This window comes from Schistocerca piceifrons, chromosome X (assembly GCF_021461385.2).
Source record: "Schistocerca piceifrons isolate TAMUIC-IGC-003096 chromosome X, iqSchPice1.1, whole genome shotgun sequence".
NCBI lineage: Eukaryota > Metazoa > Arthropoda > Insecta > Orthoptera > Acrididae > Schistocerca > Schistocerca piceifrons.
The window spans coordinates 833380456-833407895 of NC_060149.1; the positions used below are offsets into that span (position 1 = coordinate 833380456).

General features: G+C 38.7%; 1 protein-coding gene across 1 annotated transcript in view; it reads right to left on the reverse strand.

Moving 5' to 3' along the window:
- Positions 1–8096: 8096 nt before the first annotated feature.
- Positions 8097–27440, reverse strand: part of LOC124722483 (EH domain-containing protein 1-like) — a 130682-nt gene continuing 111338 nt past the window's right edge. Inside the window, exons 4-6 of the mRNA XM_047247639.1 lie at positions 12116–12280; positions 10351–10444; positions 8097–8143 (exon numbers count right to left, since the gene is read on the reverse strand). Coding sequence (XP_047103595.1) covers positions 8097–8143; positions 10351–10444; positions 12116–12280 — 306 coding nt within the window. The remainder of the gene's footprint in view (positions 8144–10350; positions 10445–12115; positions 12281–27440) is intronic.

Here is a 27440-nt window from a genome sequence, read left to right on the forward strand (position 1 = left end):
ATGAATACATATTTCAAACTGCAGTTTTTATACAAAAATTTTGAGCAATTTGCGGCAAGCAGCTCCATATATGATTTTTAAACCTGATGCAGTAATTGCTTATACACAGACTGAATAAGCAGAGCAAAGGTCCAAACCTCAATGCTTTACCAAGGAGTCAAGATACATAATAAATTACCAAAAGGGATCAAAAACATAAAGTTCTATAAATTTAAAACATATATTTACTAAAAATAGTGTTTACTCCATTAAAGAGTTCATAACGTTGCATACTACTCAATACACAATGGTAAGGAGAGGTTGGCTACAGAGTGGTGCAGCAACAGTCATTGTACAAAAGCTGAACAGGAGCAGAAATGATTAGTGAATGAGTAAATACAGTAAACAGAAGATTTACATAACTTCTGTTCCTCCAAGCTTATGCAGACTCATCGCAAATAATGCAGCAAGAAATAGTGTCCAATTCCCAAATTCCCAATGTTAACAAGACAGAGGCTCTCTGAACTAAAGCACAAATGATGGTGTCAGAGCCATGACTAGGCGGCGTCCACATAGCATCACACAGTAAAGTCTCTCTGAGTGTGAATGGGTTGTGTGGCTGCTGTTGGTCATCCCACACATTCAGAGCTGCTGGAGGTGTGGCTCAGTAGGCATGCACCATAGAATCTGGAACATCTACCGTGACTGCTATCAACATCTGAAGGAAATTTGCACTTCCATTGCCAATTTTATGATGCATGTGAGGTGATACCACATCTCTCCCCACTAAACCTTGTCTCACCACCATCATGTAGTGTAGATGAATGAACAAAACGAACAATGATGGAGGGGGGGGGGGGGGGTAGGTGAGGTAGATGGATCCAAGTGGCAATGAGGAGATGAGATCCGAAACAATGGATGCTGAGCTCCTGCCCACTTGGCATATGCCCTGAGCCTACCTGGGAACACCAGCTGAAAGACGAATCAGAGGACACACACCCACATCCAGAGGGAGAGCAGCAAAGGAAGATGAAGGTATTCTGATGACTGCAGAAGGACCAAAGGCAGCACATGGGACAACCACTGGGAAGAGGGGCCCAGTCCCAGATGATGGTGGCTGTTGAAATGGAAGTTGTTGTAAAAATGCGTTGACTCTCATCAGCTCCAAGATTGATGCTGATGGCATGGGGCCCATAGGAGCCAGATGCAGTTGGGGCTGCTGCACCTAGGCAGGCATACAGTCTGAAAGCACAAAGCCTGCAGTAGGATCACACAATTCACATGGATGAATATGATTATGGTGGTGCCTCAAAAATTCTCTTAGCTGATGCAGTAAAAAGAGAGAACATCCGAGAAATCCTTCAATAGTGTTTTGCTCTCAGCATCTCCATCCATCATAAAACCCGTAAATGACCAAACCATTAGTGTGATTCTTTGCCTGTCCAAGTGGAGTTGGTACCACACACAAGAGTGGGTGCTGAAACTGAAGCAAGGTGTGGTGGCACCATCCACCATTCCAACGACGATGGTCCATCACATGACTGGGAGCAGTACGAAGACAAGAATAGCAACAGACCTTAATCCTTTGTATGAGAGGCACAAAGTTTGTCCATCTGTTGCTTAAATGTTTGCACAAACTGTTCAGATTTTCCATTGGACTGACAACGGAATGGTGCACTTCTGACTTGGTTGATGCCAGAGGCAGTGCAAAACTCTTTAAACTTAGTGGCAACAAACTGAGGTTTGTTGTCAGTCACAATCACTTCACACAGTACCTTCAGGCAAAAGATTGATGACAATGCCTGGATTGTAGACTGAGCCATAGTAGAGTGCATAGGAAGCATGAAGGGAAATTTCATGTAAGCATCAATGATGATGAGCCAACATGTATTCCAGTAAGGGCCCATGAAATCATAGTGCAAATGTTGGCAAAGTGCTCAAGGCTTGGGCCATGCGTAGAAATACTGAGGTGGGGTTCACTGATGTTCAGCATAGGCTTGGCACTGAGAAGTCAACTGTTCAATTTTGCATTCAGACCATGCCAGGTGCAATGATGTCACATCAACTTCTTGAGGCAAGCATTGCCCAGTGACTGAGGTATAGCAATCAAATCACATTAAGCTGGAGACATTTGGGAACCACAATATGTGACTGATCTTTATCAGTGGAAAGCAAAATGATACCTTGGTGAATTGCAAGTGCACACAGACAGGGAAAATATTGGCGAACCAACAAGCTACGAATTTGTCTGATTGAATGTTGCCAGCCAGTTAGGACATAGTGCAACAGAATCCACAAATCAGGGTCCACAATTGTGGCCTGGGAAATTTTCCAGTGATTAAGTGGAGAGCTATGTGACACATCTGTATCTTGTGCATCAATATAGCAACAAGAAGCTGAGGACTCATTGAATGTCAAATTTGGACAGGGAGGAAGGAAACAGCATATGTTTTGGCATGCTTAGAAGTGGGCCAATACACTATCTCATATCAGTAATTTGTCAAAAGAAGGGCACACCATTGCAGTTTATGGACTGGGCAAGTTGGGACTGGTTGAGAAGGGCTAAAAAATATTGTAGAGGTTTGTGGTCAGTTAGCAAGTAAAATTTTCTGCCAAAAGGATACTAGTGAAACTTAGTGAGAGCCTCCTTTTCAATTTTTGAATAATTAGCTTGAGCTTTGTTCAACAACTTCAAAGCAATGGTAACAGGCCTGTGAACAGCACCAAATTTCTGCAACAAAACTGCACTGATGCTATATGAGGAAGCATCCACAGGTTTGGCCAGATCAAAATGAACAAGGCAACAAACACAGAGCAAAGCATCTTTCAACTTCTGGAGAGCAGACTGACACTCTTGTGACCAAACAAAAGGAATATTCTTCCTGTGGAAGTGATGTAAGGGAGCCACAAATGGGGTAGCACCAGAAATAAATCAGATGTAATAAATGAACTTCCTTAAGACAGATTGCATTTCCCATGCATTGAATCAGGGGTGAAAGTTCATGGATACCAAACAAATGTTATTGAAATGGGTGAACACTCTGGCTATTAAAGACAAATCCTAAGTACTCAAGTTCAATCTGTTATGTTTGAGAACAGCTACAGACAACACCTGCAACAGAGTGACAATATTGCTAATGTGTTCTTCAGGAGTGAAACTTGAGATGACAATGTCATCTAAAGAATTTGAGCAAAAAGGAACTGTTTCAGTCAGCTGCTCCAGAAAGTGCTGAAATATGGAAGGTACAGAGGCAATCTCAAAAATTTGAAGAGACCCAGATAAGTATTAATGACAAATACCTTTTGAAACTACTCAGCCAGTGGGACCTGCAAGTAAGTGTCATGGAAATAAATTTTGGAAAAGTAATGACTGACATCTAACTTATCCAGCATTTCTTCTGGGCATGGCAAGGGATAACAAAGAATGACTGTTTGAAGACTCACAGTTTTCTTAAAATCAGTGCAACCAGAGTCTGCCGGACAATTTCTTTAGAATAACAAGAGGGAACACCCACTGACTGGCAATAACAGATGCTATACCCCACTGTCTTCCGAAGATATCAGATTATAAGGTGAGTAAAAATCTAGTTCTTGTACCTATAGTTTTCTGAAAATGGAACAATAAGTATTTCATACCAGCCAGAAAGCCACCTCAGAGCACAGGCACCAGCATTTGGTGAGCAATACAGCCATAACAAAAATTGTCCTCAGCAGCAAATGTAGAGAGCACATCTGCAGCAGTGAAAAAGTAAAATGAGATATAGACAAATCAGATGAGGTTGTGCCAGGTTGTCAAGTGAGAGAGGAATGTAAGGAGTGTGAAATTAGCAATAATTTAAATGAAAAGCAAGTAGTAAGAATTAAAGTGTATAATGTTTTGTTGAAAGCTGTGAATGTTGGAAAGGTAAGGGTTACCAAAGTGAAGGGGCCTGTTGCTATATTGATAGTGGTAGGTATATACAGACTGTTAGAAATTGATGAGGAAGTAAACAGTGTGATGAGTGTAGAAACAATTTTTTGAATTTAAATAAAGTAGACAGTTTGCAAAAAATGGTTATCAATGTAAATACGCAAAAAGTAATTTTCAATGTAGATGTAGTGCTCAGTGCATATGTGTTTCCTGGTTGTCAGATGTTTGAAGATTTTGTTGAATTTTGAAATGGAATGGCAAATGTTTTGAGAAGTAAGTGTGAAATTTCACCTAGTATTCCAAAATTACTTGGAAAGCCAGGTGGTCAATGTAATTCTGAACTTACCAGTAGGTAGAGGGTTCACTGTTATGTGGTAGATACATTACATGGTGAGTAATGCCCCCCTGAGCTTTGAGATTCTAGTCTTCTTTTCATATATCACTTGATCCTCTGACTATCCTATCAGTAGATTAGAAGGAAATTTAATCATCACCTAGTTTTCTCATATTGCAGGTATATTAATGTCCCTAAATCAGGGAGTGGCTTTTTTGTTTGTCTTTAAATGTAAGTAGTATAACAGAGGATGGAAGCATGACAATTAATATGTCAGTTAACATTTTGTGAAAAATGTTTTAACCTTGTTTTGGGTTTAATAATGTTGAGGCATTTGTGTAATTAATTTCAAATTCTTTTTCAGCTTAAAGTGTGAATTTAAGAATGGATAATGTTGTATTGCAATTTTAACACAGCCACAGAAGAAGATTTCAGTTTATAATGCACTGAGGAAAAACTGTGAGAGGAGAACAAGGAGAACACTGAAACAATGATAATGATTAGTGACAAGAACACACACATTTATTGATGAATACTCAACTTTGTGCAAATTGACTCAGGCAACAAATCCTGAAAAGCATCTACTGATACAGAAGCTAAGGCTGGATAGTAAACAGTTCTTGTCCTACTAGAAAATTCACTGAGGAGGGGCCGGTGTGGTCTTGTTAGAAGTAGACGATGTGGTACTAAGTACACAAGTAGAAGGCGGTCTCCTCGGTAGTTGACCTGACTTGGAACTGCCCGTTCTGCTATGGTGCCAGTGCATATCACTTCTCTTGTGGTGCCACCAATGTGACTTCTTGGTGTGGCAATCGCTGGGCTGTACGTCATCCCTGGATTGGGTTGTCAACCTATCAATGTCTGTGGTGCTGTCTGGTGATGTGTGCTGTGCTTACAACACCACACACACACTGATATTGTAGCACCAGTAGAAATAGATTTACCATTGCTTTGCTCACTTCATGGTGGAAATGAAATCAGTATCTCATAATGTGCTGTTGTCCATGAGAATAAGTCAACATCTTGCTCTTCAAGCTAATGTAAATTTTTTTGAGATAAAACAAACAGTGTTACCAACCATACTGACTACAAAAACAGAGTGTTTGTCATGGAGGAGCCCTTCAGGTAGGTTAAGAATAGAATAAGTAATTTTCAAGTGAAGTAATATACTCATGTATGAACTGCAAAATTTTGTTATAGAAAATTGGTTTATTGCTGTAAAGAGTCGTTTTACAGTTAATTTTGAAAAACAAAACAAAGTTGGGAATTAAGGCTTTATGGTATTATGCTGAAGATATATTTAATGAAGTTATGCAGAGTAATAAGGAAGTTAGTAATGAAGTAATAATGAGTATTGTGTGGGGCAGCAATGGTTGGGACCCTCTCTTTGTGGTAGTTTTTTTTCTGCTGATGCAGTTTTACAGCTAACAAGGTTCCCTAGGCAAAGTATTTAATGAAAGTACAGGCAAACTGAAAGAATGAAATGTAACTATGTGAAAGTGAATACAATTTTGTTATGGTGAAGTGCACATGTGGTCTGAAGCAATATTTGATACTATGCCTATAATTAATGATACTTCAAACAAGATTTGAATGGAATGTTAATATTTGAACACTATATGAAACTATATACTGCTGCACAATTATTTTTCTATTACAATAAAAAGTGCTATTTCCACCTTTGGAACCTATAGCTTTAAGCGAATATCCATTGCAAGGAAAGATACCATGGCAATTAACTAATTACAAAATGTGATATGGAAACAAAAATTATGATAGAGACAAATAATTTAAGTGTGTTTCCAGTAAACCTGCATGATTTTGCTTTGTAGTAACACCAACTCAGATTAAGAAAGATACATCTCTACCCCTTAATTGAAGTAATTATGTAATGTATTATTATAAATTAGTAATAAATGTTAAATACATAATGATTTTTTTCATTTTTTCAGATGATACAGTCATCTATAACTAACTACTGTTTGAAAGACACTACTAAATATTCTGTCAGATCTTGATAAGATTTCAAAGTGTTGCAGAAAGTGACAACTTGCTTCAAATGTTCAGAAATGTAAAATTGTGGACCCCACAACATAATAGAATGTCGTATCAAATGACTATAACATCAATGAATCAGAGCTGGAATTGGTAAACTCATACAGATACCTGGGTGTAACACTTTGTAGGGATATGAAATGGAATGAGCACATAGGCTCAGTTGTGAGCAAAGTGGATGGTACATTTGTAGAATACTATGGAAGTGCAATCACTGTGCAAAGGAGATTGCTTACAAATCACTCATGTGACCTATTGTAGAATATTGTCTAAGTTCAAAAAATGGTTCAAATGGCTCTGAGCACTATGCGACTTAACTGCTGAGGTCATCAGTTGCCTAGAACTTAGAACTAAAAACCTAAGTAACCTAAGGAAATCACACACATCCACGCCCGAGGCAGGATTTGAACCTGCGACCGTAGCGGTCGCTCGGCTCCAGACTGCAGCGCCTAGAATCGCACAGCCACTTCGGCCGGCATCATCCAAGTGTGAGGGATATAATGGGTATTGAAAGTATACAGGGAAGGGCAGCACAAATGACAAAGGCTTTTTTGATCCATGCAAGAGGGTCACAGTGATGCTCAAGAAACTGAATTACCAGACTCTTGAAGGTAGACATAAACTATCCTGAGAAAACCTGTTTACTAAGTTTCCAGAACTGGCTTTTAGATGATGACTCCAGGAATATACTACAACCTCCAACTTATCACTCCCATGGGCACCATGAGTACAAATTTAGATTAATTACAGCCTGCATTGAGACATTTAAACAACCCATTCTTCACATCCTCCAAATGTGAATGGATTGGGAAAAACCCTAATAACTTGGACAATGGGATGTTCCCTCTGCTACACATTCACAGTGGTTTGCAGAGGATAGATGTAAATGTAGGTGTAGATATTTTGCACTAGGCTTAGAAAAAATGTACCATTTGGTTCACATAAGTTGTGTTGTACATTCTTTGCATGTAAGCAATTCATCAGCACAAGTGTAGCCACAGCCACTGTCTGGAGTTCCTGGGAACAAACTCATTGCCTGATCATTTGAAGGCAACAAATTGAGGTGTTGATAAAAGATATTGGATTAAAGCCAAGAAGTATTGTAAACATCAGATTTTAAAATGTTATTATTATTCATTTGTAAAACTGTAAATTGTTTTCCTACCCAAGAAATTCATTGTTTGTACATAGATAAAAAAATAAATCAACTTCGTCAGCATGAGAAATTCTGGACTATGAAGTGCAAACACTTTACAGGGAAGAATTCTGTAGGGTGGGAAAAATTGCATTCAGTCTGATAAAGTCCTACTTCATGAACAGATATCAAAAAGTAGAAATACTAGATGAGGAGAGTAATAAATACTACTCAGATATGGGAAAGATCCTAAATGGTGTGCCTCAGGAAAGTGTCTCGGGGCCACTACTGTTCTTGGTATATATTCATGACCTTCCTCATGAAATCCATATAATTTGTGGATGACATAAATATTTTAATTAAGGGGATGGATCTAGAAGATATCCTGTAAAATAACATTTGTGTGTCATGCTGCAATCTGTGCTATACATGCACTAAAATGTCAAGGACTATATGTAATGATGCAACCTGCGTCAACTGAAATACAACAACTGGCTGAACAAATTGATAAATTAAGTAAATAAAAAATTAATGTAAAAAACTTGTATATTTCAGTATGGTGAGTGATGACCATTACCAGAAACAGTTCAAGTTACAGAATAATGTCTAATAATGTAAATTAAGGATTTTATGAAAATGTGATGACTATTGTGTAATGTATTTTAGATATTTGGATTATGCACTCAGCTATTTATCAATATCTGTCTATACAGCTCAAAGTTGGGGTGAAGTGACATCAAAAGTTGGAACTATTCCCTCTGTTATGGTTGTTTGCACACAGACACAACAGAAAGACTTTACACATTATAGCTTTCGGCCAAAGCAGACTTACTCATTACAACTGCCAGCTCTGACTAGAGTGATCATGTGTGCATGAGGTGGGCTTACTTCTGCGGATGTCTGTGTGTTCTTTGCTAGTGAAGGCTTTGTTGGAAAGCTATAATGTGTAACAGTCTTTGTGTTGTACCTGTCTGCAATTCAGTGGGTCATCTTTATGGTGGGTAGCAATCTATCCTTTTCATAATATTTTTAATTGAAAATTCTTCCATATTACATACCTACCATAAAAACATTGTGATCTAATAAGTATTTCTTGGCATAGTGAAACCACTGAACAGAAAGATTAATAGTTCAGCTTTTAAATAATGTATTCCAGTTCTGTGAAACTAATTAATTGATGAGATAACTATCATTAAAATTCACAAGAGGCCAAATTTTACATTACAGATTTCACCCAAGTACTAGTTAAATTCTGACCTTTGCTATTGAACTTTTGTTACACATATTTTTATGCACCAGATGACATACTTTATTAAATGACTTAAACATTAATTAAGAATGCCACATAATGTACAGCAATTCCAATATGGCACTCATACTTGTAACTAAGGTATTCCTATTGTTGATGCATAAAGCACTTCCATTAAATTTTCTAAATTCATAGATTACCTCATCTTTTAGGAAACAAAAATTTTAGCAATATGTGTACTCCATCTGGAAGAACAAAATGTAACCTAGCCATATTTGAAATGATTGTGTGGTTTCTGAAACAATTTGTTTATGCAGCAGTATCTAAATAGTTAGATGTGACTCATAGTCAGCAGTGTGTGCTCAGTCCATGTCAAGCTAACAAGCATGCAACATCTGTGCTATGGATATATGCTCTTGCTATAACTATGTGTAGTTAGTTCATGAAAATACATGCATGTGCTCTGCAAAAACTAAGTGATGTTTACAAACTTTCAAGTGATTTTTGTAACTCCAGTTAATGAATATTTTGATTGGACTGTGTTGTGGTTAATAGGACACTTGAACTGTCATTGTTATTCAAATTAGTTATTGTTGAGCATGATGACTTAATTAATGAGTGAACTAAGTGAACAACTGCAGTGCACTTTTATCCAGTAGAGTTCTGCAAGCCAGTATGGCATGTGAACTGTGCCATTTTATGTTAATGTAGATGTTTTGTGTCACACTTCGTTACTTGGTTTCATGGCTTGTTAGAACTACCACTGATTATTGGATAGTGCTTTCTTAATGTGTGTTTTAATAACTTTGCAATTTGTATGAGTGATTCTGCTGGCGGACTCTCAATTATTTGTGAGGGCTGATTTGACTGCAAGTGCTAATAATTTTCATGAGGTAGCAAAACAAGTCAGTGGCCAAATAATCTAACTCTGAGGCAAATAAAATGTGTGGAGTGCAAGTTAAATTGCAGTGTTGAGTTTAAGTTATTGAGAAAACATCAGCAGAGACTGAATAAGATCTTCAGCTTCAAGACAACAGGCAGGTTTGATACCAAGGAGGTGGTGAAGACTACAGGAAATCAGGTGGTGCTTTACAACCTACTTCCACTTTTGGATACCAGTACCTTGTTGTATTAGCATTCCCACAAGAAAAGATGTAATGAGGAAATGTTTTATCCACAGCATCAGTACTTTTATACTATCTACATGTGTGTATATCTGTAGAGTTATTTGTATGCATGCACAAACCATATGCACATTACATATGAAATTGCGCACGCGCACACACACACACACACACACACACACACACACACACACACACACACACACACACACACAGAAATGTATGTAAATTCTGTGACTTGCCATTTTCATATAACTGCTAAACAGTCTAGTGCAATCTACATTCAGTAAATTGTCCAGTAACTTTGTGATTGCTGACTGAATCAGCTCAAAGAACTAGACCTTCACAAAGGTATGCTGCTGCACTGTGTCTAGATTATCAATGGCAGTTATCCTAATAATTACACAAATTAGGTTATAGGATATTTAAAGAAAGTTCAAATGGTGGATTTTGATATTTTTATGAAACTTGCTTCTTCAGGTAGGTATTTCATTGGGAGTTAACCTTGTGCCTCTGGTTCAGTGTTATTTTGAATTTCATCCTGGACTATCATTTCCATCAGATGAGGGATGTCATGTTGAAGCATGTGCTCCACAGTTTCAAACAGTTCAGGCTTCAATGGTTGAAAAGTGCTGAAGTCATGTTCTGCCAACAGCTCCTGAAATAAGAAATTGAACATTGATTTTATTCATCCTGGTAATAGGAAGAATAAAGTGCTTTAGTATATGATCTATGAAAGAAATGAACATTCACATCAGAATGACAGTTAATGTGCCATTTGTATCTATTTAAATTCAAACATCAAAGAAAATGTGCATTTTCAACTTCTCGCAGTGTAATAAATAGTCCATTAAATTTCGGGCATGCAGCTGCACAAATAAAATTTCCTCCACTGATATTTCGGCCGCATATCATCTGTCCATCCTCAGAGTGAGACACAAGACTGACGACAAGATGCCAAGCGTGGCCTTATATGCTCCACCACGGCGGTACTGCGCATGCAGGTCACAGATGCTAGTTGGTGGCAAAGAAATACCATTCCTTGCAGAAATTGTGAGAAGTCGTACATAGGTCAAATAATACGCACCGTTCATGAGAGGTGCATGGAGCATTGAAGATACACACGCTTATTACAGCCAAACAAGTCATCTGCGGCCGAACATTGTATTGATACAGGGCATTCCATGAATTAGTGATGTGAAGATTTTAACATCCACCTCTTCTTTTTGGGGATCTGTCTTCAAGGAAGCTATAGAGATTAGATTAGCTAATAATTTAATAAATAGAGATAATTGTTTTAATTTGGACAAAGCATGGAATCTGGCTCTTGGGGTAATTATACTGCAGAGAAGTCGTCATGGTGTCACTGCCGCCAATCATACATTAATAAGCGAATCGAATGTCTGTACGTCTTCGCCACAGGTGGCGCATGTGTAAACATATTTCTCTGCTGCCGACCAGCATCTGTGACACGCATGCGCAGTGGAGCTCATAAGGCTGTGCTTGGCATCTTGTTGTCAGTCTTGTGACTCACTCTGAGGATGGCCGGACGATACGTGGCTGAAATATCAGTGGAGGGAATTTTATTTGCGCAGCTGCATGTCTGAAATTTAATGGACTATCAAAGATAATATCAATTTAATTATTAATATTTTGTTTCTGTTAGCAACACAAAATGCTTATATCAGAACTAATTTACATATATACATATGCTTACAATATTATATATACCATAAATGTCAAATTTTAATAAGTACATTCCATTAGACTGCACACTTCTTGGTAGACATAGGAGAATTGAGATTTCTCTCTCATGTCTGTTGCCTTACTCTTTCTCCTTCTCTTCTCTCCTAGTCCTCTTTTATCAGGAATCAGTATTGTAGTTGTTTCCTATGGATGAGTTTCAGTGCCTATGTGTGGTGACCTTCTTTTTCTCTTTTTTGTGTATGTGTGTGTGTGTGTGTGTGTGTGTGTGTGTGTGTGTGTGTGTGTGTGTGTGAGAGAGAGAGAGAGAGAGAGAGAGAGAGAGAGTGCTTACCCTATAAAAAGTAGTAGCTCAACTGCAAGTTATGGCTCTATCCTGTTATGAGTGTTTATAGACCATACATCAATTAAAATACAGGAGGGAACATTTAACAACATTGAGAATTTGGATCAGGCTAAAGTGAGTGTGTGGATACCATAATGGTTTGTGAAACATAGGAAATTGCTGTCTATTTGAGTCCGGATCTTGTCATGAATTTTCAATTTCCAATTCAGCACACATTCATTCTGTTACTAGGATAAATAGTTAAGTTAGTCTCATACAACCAGCACTGTTTGTAAATACCTGCATTTTTTTCAGCTCTGGAAAGTCTCCATGAGATATCTGATATTTGTGTTCAATATTCTTGTAAATAACATCAAGATGTTGAATTAAATGCTCTTTTTTGGCTTCTTTTCTGTATAGTATTGGCATTTCCTTGTGAAGAGTGCTTATTATGTATGCATGAACCTGAAAATAATTTTAAAAGTGAAAAGTTTATCCATCTCATACTCTCATGTTTGGAACTGTAGATTTTGAGCAGTTATAAAATATGGTGTGGAAACAATTCAGGCAATAATTAATGGCAAAGAAATACACTAACATTTCATACACTTCTAGTATCCACTATTTCATGTCCAACTATAGCTGTCATATTTTCTCATTCAGCTACCGTGATAGAGAAACTGTTGAAATTCAACTGACTAGAACTTGATTATTTTTTATTTATTTGTTTCCTGTAAATAACTATAAACCTTTTTTTTTGGAAAAGAAGTTGGTAATGTAAATCACAGTTGAACAATATACATGTAGGTATAAATCCACAAACAACAGGAACAACAGAAACACTATCAGTGGGAACAGGAGATATTGCTTTAGAGCTCGGGCAGTGAAGAATTCAGCTCACAAGCTGCGTCATGGCTTGTGTCCCATAACGCTCAGCCTACCTGGACACTTCACCACTACCACATCACTGCCTGAGTAGGAGGAGGTGGACGAGGGGAATCTGTGACCACATCATATTTAAATGGCAATGCAGTTCCACTGTATTTGAATGTTTCCTATTTTTCAGCAACACAGATCACTAATAAAACAAGTTTTCAGTACTATTTAATTATTTTTAGAACAGTGAAGACACATTATAATTTTTAATCTGGAGAGACTATTAATATACATGCAGACACAGACAATTTCACAAATTTGTTGTGACATATTTAGTTTCATAATCGTAAAAAGGTCTTTCACCCACACATTAGACCAAGATATTGTAGCACTTTTGCAACCTCATTATAGGGGGCATGCAAATTCTTATCTGAGGAAAACAATGTAAATGTCTAGGAAAGTTTTAACATGTCTTTAAAATGGAAATTACAAGGGACATAGATAATTTTTCTTCATGGGAGAGGGAGGGGGGGGGGGGGGGGGGTTGGAGTGGGAATTCTGTTCTGCTCGACTATAAAATGTTCTTTCAGGTCAGCATCCTGAATTGCAAAGATTATTGATGTTGATGTGAATCACTCCATAAATCATGAGTACTTAGTGCCTGTAGACTGTATGTTATGCAACACTTCACTACAAATGCTTTCTTTGTCAGTGTAACTGCCCATATAGTGCTTAATATTTCAAATGAGTCAGTATCATCAGGAATAAACAACGCACACGCACACACACACACACACACACACACACACACACACACACACACACACACACTTTGTCAGTGTAACTACCCATATATTGCTTAATATTTCAAATGAGTCAGTATCATCAGGAATAGACAAAAAAAAAAAAACACACACACACACACACACAAGGTTTTGTGGAAGCATTTATTTTACAGAGTTGTTCATGTTCGCATGTGGTTCTTATTTGTGGCAAATAAGATGAAATCAAACAATGGAAACTCCAGGTAGGAAGGCTGTGACCAAAAGTTTTATGTGATAATTTTTTAACTGTGCCTGTCTGTAACTTGACATGTCCTCTTTATTGTAAGTAGCTTTCTGTCTTTCCCACATTGTAAATAAGATGAAATTAAATTCAAGTTGTTCTGATATAAATGTTCAGTGAGTAAGAGAGGAATGACATGTAAAATATTTATAAGACTTTTACATCGTAAATAATATAAACCATTTGTGCAAGAGAGTGATAAACTGATCATGGAGTATAGTAAATCAGTGTCCAAAAACAAAGAAACGAAAAAAGCGGAATCATATCAAACTTTGATGCTAAATCAAACTTAAAAATCAGTAATTAGAGAGTTTCCAAATTTAGATTCTGATGAAAGAACATCTACATGTTTCAGCTGGAAGCATGCTGCTGTTTATCTTTAATCAGAACACCAAAGTCTGGCTTAGTTGAGCTCAACTTAGCTCTCAAGCCTAATTCAACATTAAATCTGTTTCTGTTTTTATTTTTTTATACTGCAACTCAGAAACATGTAAGTAGTGACAAAAAGAACCATTATTTGAACTGCTTGTTTGAAAAGAGAAGGATGTTCTGTTTCTGCTCCCATCCAAAAAGAAGGAAGAGTTTTCTTTTTGAAAGCACCTTCCATTGGAATGTTGCTCATCATGTCAATAAAAGTTTCTCTCATGGTTGCTTCTTCTGCTGCTTACCTGAATATACACTTCTGGAAATGGAAAAAAGAACACATTGACACCGGTGTGTCAGACCCACCATACTTGCTCCGGACACTGCGAGAGGGCTGTACAAGCAATGATCACACGCACGGCACAGCGAACACACCAGGAACCGCGGTGTTGGCCGTCGAATGGCGCTAGCTGTGCAGCATTTGTGCACCGCCACCGTCAGTGTCAGCCAGTTTGCCATGGCATACGGAGCTCCATCGCAGTCTTTAACACTGGTAGCATGCCGCGACAGCGTGGACGTGAACCGTATGTGCAGTTGACGGACTTTGAGCGAGGGCGTATAGTGGGCATGCGGGAGGCCGGGTGGATGTACCGCCGAATTGCTCAACACGTGGGGCGTGCGGTCTCCACAGTACATCGATGTTGTCGCCAGTGGTCGGCGGAAGGTGCACGTGCCCGTCGACCTGGGACCGGACCGCAGCGACGCACGGATGCACGCCAAGACCGTAGGATCCTACGCAGTGCCATAGGGGACCACACCACAACTTCCCAGCAAATTAGGGACACTGTTGCTCCTGGGGTATCAGCGAGGACCATTCGCAACCGTCTCCATGAAGCTGGGCTACGGTCCCGCACACCATTAGGCCGTCTTCCGCTCACGCCCCAACATCGTGCAGCCCGCCTCCAGTGGTGTCGCGACAGGCGTGAATGGAGGGACGAATGGAGACGTGTTGTCTTCAGCGATGAGAGTCGCTTCTGCCTTGGTGCCAATGATGGTCGTATGCGTGTTTGGTGCCGTGCAGGTGAGCGCCACAATCAGGACTGCATACGACCGAGGCACACAGGGCCAACACCCGGCATCATGGTGTGGGGAGCGATCTCCTACACTGGCCGTACACCACTGGTGATCGTCGAGGGGACACTGAATAGTGCACGGTACATCCAAACCGTCATCGAACCCATCGTTCTACCATTCCTAGACCGGCAAGGGAACTTGCTGTTCCAACAGGACAATGCATGTCCGCATGTATCCCGTGCCACCCAACGTGCTCTAGAAGGTGTAAGTCAACTACCCTGGCCAGCAAGATCTCCGGATCTGTCCCCCATTGATCATGTTTGGGACTGGATGAAGCATCGTCTCACGCGGTCTGCACGTCCAGCATGAATGCTGGTCCAACTGAGGCGCCAGGTGGAAATGGCATGGCAAGCCGTTCCACAGGACTACATCCAGCATCTCTACGATCGTCTCCATGGGAGAATAGCAGCCTGCATTGCTGCAAAAGGTGGATATACACTGTACTAGTGCCGACATTGTGCATGCTCTGTTGCCTGTGTCTATGTGCCTGTGGTTCTGTCAGTGTGATCATGTGATGTATCTGACCCCAGGAATGTGTCAATAAAGTTTCCCCTTCCTGGGACAATGAATTCACGGTGTTCTTATTTCAATTTCCAGGAGTGTAGATTTCTTATGCAGTCAAATTCTCTGTAATCTTCAGAAAAGTACTTTTCAAAACTTTTCTGGAGAATCTATAATGTGTAATAATGTCTCTAACCAAATATTCCATGAGAGCTAGTTCACTGTCTTTCCAAAATTATAAAAGTGAAAGAATATTATTCTTGCTTTGTATGAGGATAAAAACATTTAAATTTATCACCAATATCTTCACATAATAGTGTGAACAGATGTGAAATTAGAGCCCTTGCCTTGATGAAGTTTATGAAGGTTACAGCATCTGCCAAAAAAACATAAAGAGTTTTGGGCATGTCCTTAGAATCCAATGCTTCTTGTCATACTATACAGTGTGTGTTTAACAACTGGGTACAACTTTCTTCACTTTTGCTGCCAGCCCTGATTAGTGACTGTACCTTGCCTTGGTCTTGTCTTTACAAATACTGACACATTTTTGTCAAGGAATACCTACTTTAAACAAGTAAAGGTCAATCACATTCAAATGTTTTCTGTTGCAGAATTTGACTCAAGTGGTTTGCAGAATAAAAAGTTTTCTCTTATATCTTTATTATGATCATGTACATACTATGCCATATTGTTATCACATTGAGGTATGTGGGAATAAAGAAAAATAACAATTACATTATTCATGATACTCATATTCACAGAAACATGTTAATGCACACACACACACACACACACACACACACACACACACACACACACACACACACAGAGGGTTTTGTACTCTGAGAGAGTCCATACCTTGTGGCCATCAATGAGAAAGGTGAAACAAGGAGCCAGATTACCAACATAAAAGCAACTAGTATTTAATCTGGTGATGATTTCAACCTATGTACAAGATACATATGTTGCTACCTAGCAAGTGCTTTAGTTAATACATCAGCAGGCATTTCCTTTGACTACAAGTACCTAACAATAATCTCACTTCTTTTTACACATTGTGTGATAAAGTAATCTTTTGCACAATCAGATTTCAATCTAGAATGCAACACAGAATTTTGTAGGAAAATGATTAGAGTATTTTGATGTATATCATTTAACAATTCTCGTATCACCTGTCTCAAATACACTGCTTCTTCGGTGGCAGAATTTAAAGCTGCATACTCAGCTTCAGTAGTTGTGGTTGCAACATGCTTCAGTTTCTTGCTCTCTCAGGAAATTATATTTTTCCCCAATAGAAAATCACTTCCATATTGTGTTAATCCTGTAGTTAAATCATATAGAAAATTTGAGGCAACAAAACCACTTTTTCTCCCATTCACCAGTGTGTGGACAATGTGTCATCATTAACTTTGTGAATGGCTGCTTTTCCCAATGACACAAAATAATAATGTTAATAACAAAGACTTATATTAGCAGTGAGACATTTGCAAACAATTCAATAAAAGGTGTACTGAGGTTGAATCTGTTGGTTGAAATCCCAAAGGAAAATAACATTGATCAAAACAGATTCATTTTAAGTCTCAAGTAAGTCTCTTTTAACTTCTTTTTTTTAGAGAAGCACAGCGTTTGCAAATGGTGGCCACATACAAGTAACTCACTACCACTTGAGCAAATTTTGGTCTTACTTTGTATGGACATAGCATTTATACCTAGCAGCATATCCTAAGTCACAGTGCACAAGTCCTGGTACATGAAAATAAAGTTTGTGGCATACACACCGCCCATAGCATTAACAGCTCCAGATGAAATACCTCAGCAACTCTCCAGATGCAAGATTACAGGTGAAAGACCATGAGTGCTGCCCCCACACACTTATCCAAAGGTTTGGTCATATGACCATTTCTTGATTCAGTGCAGATACTTTCATCTTGCCCACCATTAATAATTTTCATAATAATTTCATATAAATACTTATGATAAAACATATGAAAGTCTTTGCAGTCATTCTGCAATCTCTTAACAAACTCACTTATCCATTATTTTCACAAGTTTAAATAAATCACAAACACATAAATTGCCACATTCAGCATTCTAGTCAAAACACTTACTTTACCTATTTTAAAAATTGCAACTACAGCTTGGTACACACTGAAATTTATTGGAATATTAAGGAAAGAAACTCATGCTTACAAGATCATTTTTCTCTCTGTGGAGGATTTCATAGATATGGCACTACTTACATAAATAAACTACCGTATTTACTCGAATCTAAGCCGCACCTGAAAAATGAGACTCGAAATAAAGGAAAAAAAAATTTCCCGAATCTAAGCCGCACCTGAAATTTGAGACTCGAAATTCAAGGGGAGAGAAAAGTTGTAGGCCGCACCTCCAAATCGAAACAAAGTTGGTCCATTGTAATATTAGACACAATTTAGGTCGAATGAATGATGATACAGCTACAGTAGTTTGGTTCAGGTCGTAAACTTAGCAGTTAAGCTTTACCACGTAGCCATTGCTATGCGTCAGGCACTCCGTCCGTATTTATACGGGTGCCCTTCCTTTTTCACGTGCTTCGTCTGGTTTGAATCGATTGCTTATTTTGCTTTGATCTGATAAATGCCGTTTTCTTTGTTATAGGTGTTTGCGTCACTCTTAAGCTGAAAATGCATTACTGCACTGTGTCATGCATTGTTTGTCGCATTTTGATAGTGCGTGTTTACGTCCTGTCGCGTACAATTAAAAAAAAAAGAGAGGAATCGTCTCATTAGCGAAACAATGGCAAGAGACTGCTATTTGTTGTTACTTACACTGCTGCTTTCTTTGATAATGATCAACAAGAATCAAATAATAGACTGTGTATGATATAACATGTTCTGAGCGACAGTTGGGCGAAAATTTTTCTCCGTTTGAAAATCTTTGCGGCCGCTTCTTTATTACATCAAATTCTGCACAGAAATTAGTCATCTTAGATTTAAAAATCTAGTCAGTTGCCGTGCTTCATTTCTGACTGTATCACTATTAGGCATAAGAATAATACGAATATAAACATGACACTATATGTATATTCTTCTGCGTTTGCTGTTGCCTCACTCTAGTTTCGTAGTTTATTTGGCAGACAGGATTTAAATGAGATAGCGGCAAACACGAAAGATTACATGGCAAAATGTTTATATTCGTATTATTCTTATAGTGAAGAGAATACTGTATGTGATTCAAATTTCATCAGGTTCCTATTAGCAACCATCTCTTTTCACAGACAGGAAAAAATTCAGAACGTAGAGTTGGCCATATTGATAAACATCCCAGTCTTGCCAGTCAGATTTTCGTAGTACACTGAAATTGTGCTACATTCGAAGATGAACAATACGGAATTTGTATATACTTCGTTGGATAATGTATGAAAATGCAGTGGTTGAAACTCGCGGCGGAGAAAAAAGCTCGTCTTCAACTTTTTTTAAAAATTTATTTACTGACGCAGAGGTTTTGGCGCCAGTATTTATCTTTGTGCCTACAAAGCATGCCTGCATAGCGCTACATATATTCAACGGCAGCAGTTAGTTGTGGCGGCATGTACCAACATTTTTCATAACTTCCGCTTGCTTTGCACTCGATTCTAAGCCGCAGGCGGTTTTTTGGATTACGAAAACCGGAAAAAAAGTGCGGCTTAGATTCGAGTAAATACGGTAAATTATTTATAACATCTTTTATAGTGTTTAATTATAAAAATAATCTGTTCATTACTTTGCAGGCTTTATACTCGTTCATCTTGCGTATCACAAGACTGATGTTTGTGATGGATTCAGTTGTTAGAATTTACTATAGACAATAATGGTAATAATGTCAATAACTTTTTAACTATTAAGGCTTTAGATATGGATTTATGTCTAACGAGCTCATCCCAATGCTGCAGTTCCAAAATTGTCGTTGGTCTTACTCCAGAATGCCTGTAATGAATTTTAATGCATTTTTCATTGAAATCATATTGATGACATTTAAAGTCACAAGTCCTTCCATATTAGCTCATCCCACAACCATGTCACTGGAACACCCCGTCTTTCTGCTTGGAAAAACCCCAGTGACCACTGAGCCTTTTGGTTTGCTAGCTGCCTTTACTTTCACTCGGCTCACTTTTCACAGCTGTCTGACAGTTGGATGTCCCAACAAACATTCAAACCAGCCCACAGCTGGCCTGTGAGATTCAGTCTGTCCTGTGGCCATCAAACCAGCTGCTTGTAATGTCACATACATCAATCACCTGTTGATTCTTATATGAAGTAGCACCATTCCTCACCATTTACACAGTGTCAAGAAGTACCAATTTTTCCATGTATTTAACTATACCAAAACTTGTGTAATAATTTTGTGAGTGGTGAATCAATCTGCTTGAGCATTATCACTAGCAAACATATACACATATAACTTAAACATAATTGATGCATCTTTACCTAAATTTGCTATTAATAATTTGTAATCAAGTCTTTGACTGGGCTAGCAACCCAAATGATTTTACATATAATAAATGCTCATGTTAGTCTTTGTACACACAGCACTCAAGATTAAAATATGTTATCACTTTCACTTTTCTTTCCACAATGGGTGCTCAATAAATCAAATCAAATACACACACAGGCAGTTGTTCCTGTACTTGCATCAGGTTGGTGCAACTGGATTCTTATGTCCAAGGCAGTCTTGGCACATTTCTACACCTTCCACACTCTTCAGTATACAGCCAGCAGTGCTGTGCCACCCATTACCAACCAAGCCTTATCCTATTAAGATGTGTAAACAAATGTCCCAGTGAGTGAGTGGCCAATATTTTGTATCCACGATTCCCCACTGTTCAGTCTACAGAAACCCACTTTTGGTTCACCATATGTCTACTGTGTTTACATCTCAAATGATACTGATCAAGGCAACAATACAAATGTTTAAATGTGTATTAAAACAGCTGGATATACCACATATATTAATTGATAATAAACAAATCGTTTTAAATTTTGAAGAATCTCCTTTGCAACCCAAATGATTTTACATATAATAAATGCTCATGTTAGTCTTTGTACACACAGCACTCAAGATTAAAATATGTTATCACTTTCACTTTTCTTTCCACAATGGGTGCTCAATAAATCAAATCAAATCAAATCAATCCTGTACTTGCATCAGGTTGGTGCAACTGGATTCTTATGTCCAAGGCAGTCTTGGCACATTTCTACACCTTCCTCACTCTTCAGTATACAGCCAGCAGAGCTGTGCCACCCACTACCAACCAAGCCATATCCTATTAAGATGTGTAAACAAATGTCCCAGTGAGTGAGTGGCCAATATTTTTTATCCGCGATTCCCCACTGTTCAGTCTACAGAAACCCACTTTTGGTTCGCCATGTGTCTACTGTGTTTACATCTCAAATGATACTGATCAAGGCAACAATACAAATGTTTAAATGTGTATTAAAACAGCTGGATATACCACATATATTAATTGATAATAAACAAATCGTTTTAAATTTTGAAGAATCTCCTTTGCAACCCAAATGATTTTACATATAATAAATGCTCATGTTAGTCTTTGTACACACAGCACTCAAGATTAAAATATGTTATCACTTTCAATTTTCTTTCCACAATGGAGGCTCAATAAATCAAATCAAATCAAATCAATCCTGTACTTGCATCAGGTTGGTGCAACTGGATTCTTATGTCCAAGGCAGTCTTGGCACATTTCTACACTTTCCACACTCTTCAGTATACAGCCAGCAGTGCTGTGCCACCCACTACCAACCAAGCCATATCCTATTAAGATGTGTAAACAAATGTCCCAGTGAGTGAGTGGCCAATATTTTTTATCCGCGATTCCCCACTGTTCAGTCTACAGAAACCCACTTTTGGTTCGCCATGTGTCTACTGTGTTTACATCTCAAATGATACTGATCAAGGCAACAATACAAATGTTTAAATGTGTATTAAAACAGCTGGATATACCACATATATTAATTAATAATAAACAAATCGTTTTAAATTTTGAAGAATCTCCTTTGCATCCCAAAAGCTACCCATGATTCTAATTGACAAAATAAACAATTAATTCTTGCTTTCACATCTGCACAAATACTCACCAAACTAGATTGACCTACTCAAAATCCATTGATTTCCAAGATTCTAAATCTGAACATTACATTTACATACTGACAAGAGAGAATAATCAAATAATGTACTGTACATCCCATTATGCATCTCACCCGAATGCATCAGACTTAAACCCCCATGAATTATTTCCCATACCATAGTTGTTTCTTTATCTAATGCCCCCCCCCCCCCCCCATATATCCATGCATATCTTCTCATGAATAGATGAATAGTTAAAATTCCTATGATTCTCATTTAAATGAAACTTCTGTCATCAATTCCACCAGTATCAGCTGTGCAAACCATGTTACACAACATGTATATACCATTCAGGAAACAATTAACAACAAGAAACCCCATAAATTGCTTAGAACTGTACAACATGATAAATAAATGTACACTTGAGTACTTTGTATTCTCTTAATTCACTTTTCAATATGTCTCCTCAGCTCGGTTATATTTTGCAGACTCAAAGGTTTCTTTGATATTGGGTGCACCAGTCTGTAGGCATTGGGATGTGGGCATTCTGTTACTTCAAATGGCCCATTATACAATTCAAACAATTTTTTGATTTCCTCATTGGTCTCTTTATTTCTAAGACTGTTTAAATTTTTACTGTCGTATATTTTCCATCTTGTCTCTTCTTTCTTTCAGAACCCTTCTTTAGAAAATGTTGATTTTCTAGTGCCTCCCTCTTGCCTGGTTCAAAGGTTAACTGAAGGAAACTCAACATTCTCTGCTAGAAAATTATTAGGTTTTATTCCTATCATCACTTCATATGGAGAGAAACCAGTGGCACTATTTTAACTAAATTTGTAAGATCTTCAAACACAGTCACAGCAGCTCCTGCACAACCCACCCAGTTCCCATGCGCACCTCTCAGCAGGATTTCTGGAGGTGGTACACCAGTACCCTCATGTGTCTAATGCCTGCCCATTCTACAAATTTGTCCCACACTCTGGAAGTAAATTATGCTGCATTGTCTAATAGGATCTTATCAGGCAATATGACATTCACTCTGAGGTCCTTTTCTAGTTTATTAACTACACTATTACTTGTGGCTCCTTTTAGGGGGTACATCTACTGCTAATAATACATATTTCAGTCCACCATGACCTGTGAGCAGGTGTTAAAAAAAAAAAATAAATAAATAAATAAAATAAAAAATTTAAAAAAATTGGTCACAAGGTGTGAGCTGTTTCATTACTCTTCTAGCAATGTTATTAAAGATGGCATATTCCTGAATTATTTCTAACCACTTCTGTGCACCATGTTTCTAGCTATTCATCTGGGAAACACAGCCTCCATTCTTCCTTCTCTAAACGTTTTTGTCTAAACAGTACACCCCTGTAAATCTTATAATACTGTTTAATTTTTTCATATCCCTTAGACCCAAAACTAAATTTAAAAAAATTTCAGTTTTGGATCCCCATTTTGGAGCCTATGCATATCTTTGCATATTGCTTTCATCTTCTTCTCTTCCTCAACACCTTTTATATACATTATTTGGAACTCTTTTGTAGACTATATTTCTTCCTCAATGATTGGTAGCTGGGACACGACATCTGCCACATTGTTGTATGCCCCTTTTCTATACTCATTATGGTACCTAAATTGTGGCAGAAACATGGTCCATCTCATTAATCAATTGTTCAATAGTTTACATTGCAGGAGGTATCTTAGAGCATTGTGGTCAGTAAAGAAAACAACCTCCCTGCCATCCAGATAAATCCTAAATTATTGAGACTCAAATACCACAGTCAATAACTCTTTTTCTCATATCCCATACATTATTTCATGTTTAGAGTATTCAGCTCATTAATGCTATAATTCTTTTCTCTAGCATTCCATATGTCATTTTCTCACAGAACAGGACTTATCTTACACCATAATCTGAGCTGTCAGATGCAATGCAGAAAGGCAATGAAATGTCTGGATAGTATAATACTTTACTATTAGGTAAGCTTCTCCTGACAGCTTCAAACTCCTTATCACACTCAGGAGACCAATTCTAGGTAACATACTATTTTTATAACCTACATGGATTTGGTGAATTTATCCTGTAATCACTGATGAATTTATGGTAAAATCTACAAAGGTCAATAAATTACTTCAGCTGTTTACTATTTATTGGTCTCTTGCTCTCAGTAATACACTCCTGGAAATTGAAATAAGAACACCGTGAATTCATTGTCCCAGGAAGGGGAAACTTTATTGACACATTCCTGGGGTCAGATACATCACATGATCACACTGACAGAACCACAGGCACATAGACACTGGCAACAGAGCATGCACAATGTCGGCACTAGTACAGTGTATATCCACCTTTCGCAGCATGCAGGCTGCTATTCTCCCATGGAGACGATCGTAGAGATGCTGGATTTAGTCCTGTGGAACGGCTTGCCATGCCATTTCCACCTGGCGCCTCAGTTGGACCAGCATTCGTGCTGGACGTGCAGACCGCGTGAGACGACGCTTCATCCAGTCCCAAACATGCTCAATGGGGGACAGATCCGGAGATCTTGCTGGCCAGGGTAGTTGACTTTCACCTTCTAGAGCACGTTGGGTGGCACGGGATACATGCGGACATGCATTGTCCTGTTGGAACAGCAAGTTCCCTTGCCGGTCTAGGAATGGTAGAACGATGGGTTCGATGACGGTTTGGATGTACCGTGCACTATTCAGTGTCCCCTCGACGATCACCAGTGGTGTACGGCCAGTGTAGGAGATCGCTCCCCACACCATGATGCCGGGTGTTGGCCCTGTGTGCCTCAGTTGTATGCAGTCCTGATTGTGGCGCTCACCTGCACGGCGCCAAACACGCATACGACCATCATTGGCACCAAGGCAGAAGCGACTCTCATCGCTGAAGACGACACGTCTCCATTCGTCCCTCCATTCACACCTGTTGCGACACCACTGGAGGCGGGCTGCACGATGTTGGGGTGTGAGCGGAAGACGGCCTAACGGTGTGCGGGACCGTAGCCCAGCTTCATGGAAACATTTGCGAATGGTCCTCGCTGATACCCCAGGAGCAACAGTGTCCCTGGGAAGTGGCGGTGCGATCCCCTACGGCACTGCGTAGGATCCTACAGTCTTGGCGTGCATCCGTGCGTCGCTGCGGTCCGGTCCCAGGTCGACGGGCACGTGCACCTTCCGCCGACCACTGGCGACAACATCGATGTACTGAGGAGACCTCACGCCCCACGTGTTGAGCAATTCGGCGGTACGTCCACCCGGCCTCCCGCATGCCCACTATATGCCCTCGCTCAAAGTCCGTCAACTGCACATACGGTTCACGTCCACGCTTTCGCAGCATGTTACCAGTGTTAAAGACTGCGATGGAGCTCCATATGCCACGGCAAACTGGCTGACACTGACGGCGGCGGTGCACAAATGCTGCACAGCTAGCGCCATTCGACGGCCAACACCGCGGTTCCTGGTGTGTCCGCTGTGCCGTGCGTGTGATCATTGCTTGTACAGCCCTCTCGCAGTGTCCGGAGCAAGTATGGTGGGTCTGACACATCGGTGTCAATGTGTTCTTTTTTCCATTTCCAGGAGTGTAGCTTTTATCTTTTCACTGTGAGGTAGTATACTCTCTGGTATTAACAGATAACCTAGGAATGACAATTCTGCCTGCACAAATTCAGGTTAAGAGTCATCCCCCCTTTAGATACAGCTTTGAACACCTCCTCCAATATTTAGCAATGTTCCTGCCACAAGCTGTTGGTTATCAATATACCATCAACATGCACAGCAAATTTTGTCAACAATTCATATCCAAGAAGATGATTTAATGCCCTGATGATCACAGCCACTGATATACATAATTCAAATGGAACAACTCTAAACATATACATCATCTTTTCAAACAAGAAAGCAGTATATTGCCTGCTGTCTTTGGCTAACCTCACCTGCCAGAAATCAGAAGTGAACTGTATTCTAGACATGAGCTGTATATTGTTAAAATTTTGCAAAAGTTCATTCATGTGTTCTGACTGGTAATTCTCTTATAAAATTATTTTGTTCAATCTCCTTACATCCAACACAATCCTCACAGAACCACCTTTCTGTGTGACTATAACAATTGGGTTAGTATATGCACACACCTGCCCAACTCAATAACCTCCAATCTAGCATTTTCTTTGTTCTGGTCCTTACCATTTTTTTATCTGCCCCAGTAATAGTGAAAGGTTTCAGACTAATTACTTCATGGGGCATTAACTTTAAATGACATTTAAAATTGACTACTTCCCTAGGCCTATCTGAAAACACATCTTTACATTTATGCAATGGTTTCTTGAGCTGTGAGCTTTGATTCCTTGGCAAATGTTTGATTTCTTTTATTTTATCAATTAATTTCTCTAGAAAGCATACCTCTCCATTATACTCATTCTTCCTTTTTAAATGAATCATCATTTTACCCCTGTCAGTTCCTTTTTAAATTTAACTGTTTTGCTGTTACCTCCATCATTAAATTCCAGAACTCTGTCTGTTACAATAATACTGCAACCATATGGTACTTAATAAGAAAATACATCCCAAGAATGATGTCCATAGCAAGGCGAGGTATCACAAAGCAATCTATATTGAAATATTGATCCTCAATCTTAAAATCTAATAGATTTTTCATCTTTCATGGCTTGCTACACCCCCCAGTTCCAGTCTGTATTTTAATCCCAGTTATAGTTAACTCCACCAAATCTCTGCTTCTTATCTGTTGCCAGAATGATGCAGATACAGCTGCCACACTAGACCGAGAATCTAATAGTGCAATACTTTCTACCTTTTCCACTTTGATATTAATAACTAGCTGAATTTTTTCAATAATTACCCTCTTTAATCCAGTCTCTTCCAACAGATCTGCTTCAACTTTTCCCTGCTCTCTCTATCCATTATACAAACACTCTTATTCATATACCTATATTCTATATCTGCATCTTCCTTAAACAAATTCTTAACTACTTGCTTTATATCCTAGTATCCCATTCCTCAGGAATTATTATTTTATGGATCTTATCATAAGATACCCAGTCACTAGCAACATACTCATCTTCCTCTTTTTGTACCCAGTCACTACCAATATTCTTTCAGAACCATCTGACCATCTTCCACAAACGCGTGTCTCAACTTCTTCCTCAGGACAAAACTCAACATTTTCATTACTTCAATCAACTTCAGCTTCATTCACTAATTCATTGTTAACAAACACTACATTATCAGGTGCACCCACTAGTACAGTCACAGCATTTTCATATACATCATTACCTATTGTTTCATCAAATGCACCCATTGGTACAAGCACAATATCAATATTATCACTAACAGTACATGCTCCACTTTGAGCAGACTTACATACATAAATATCTGAAGAATTTCCATCATTACTCATCTACATGTCCACATACATAATCTGATTACAAATAATTTCATTATTATTTGTTTTGCCCCTCACTTCCACATCAACACCCGTTTCCACTTCTGGCAGAACCACTGCCTCTGTTTCAAAATTTTCTGTAATATTCATTGACGGTAAACCCACTCTAATTTCATCATT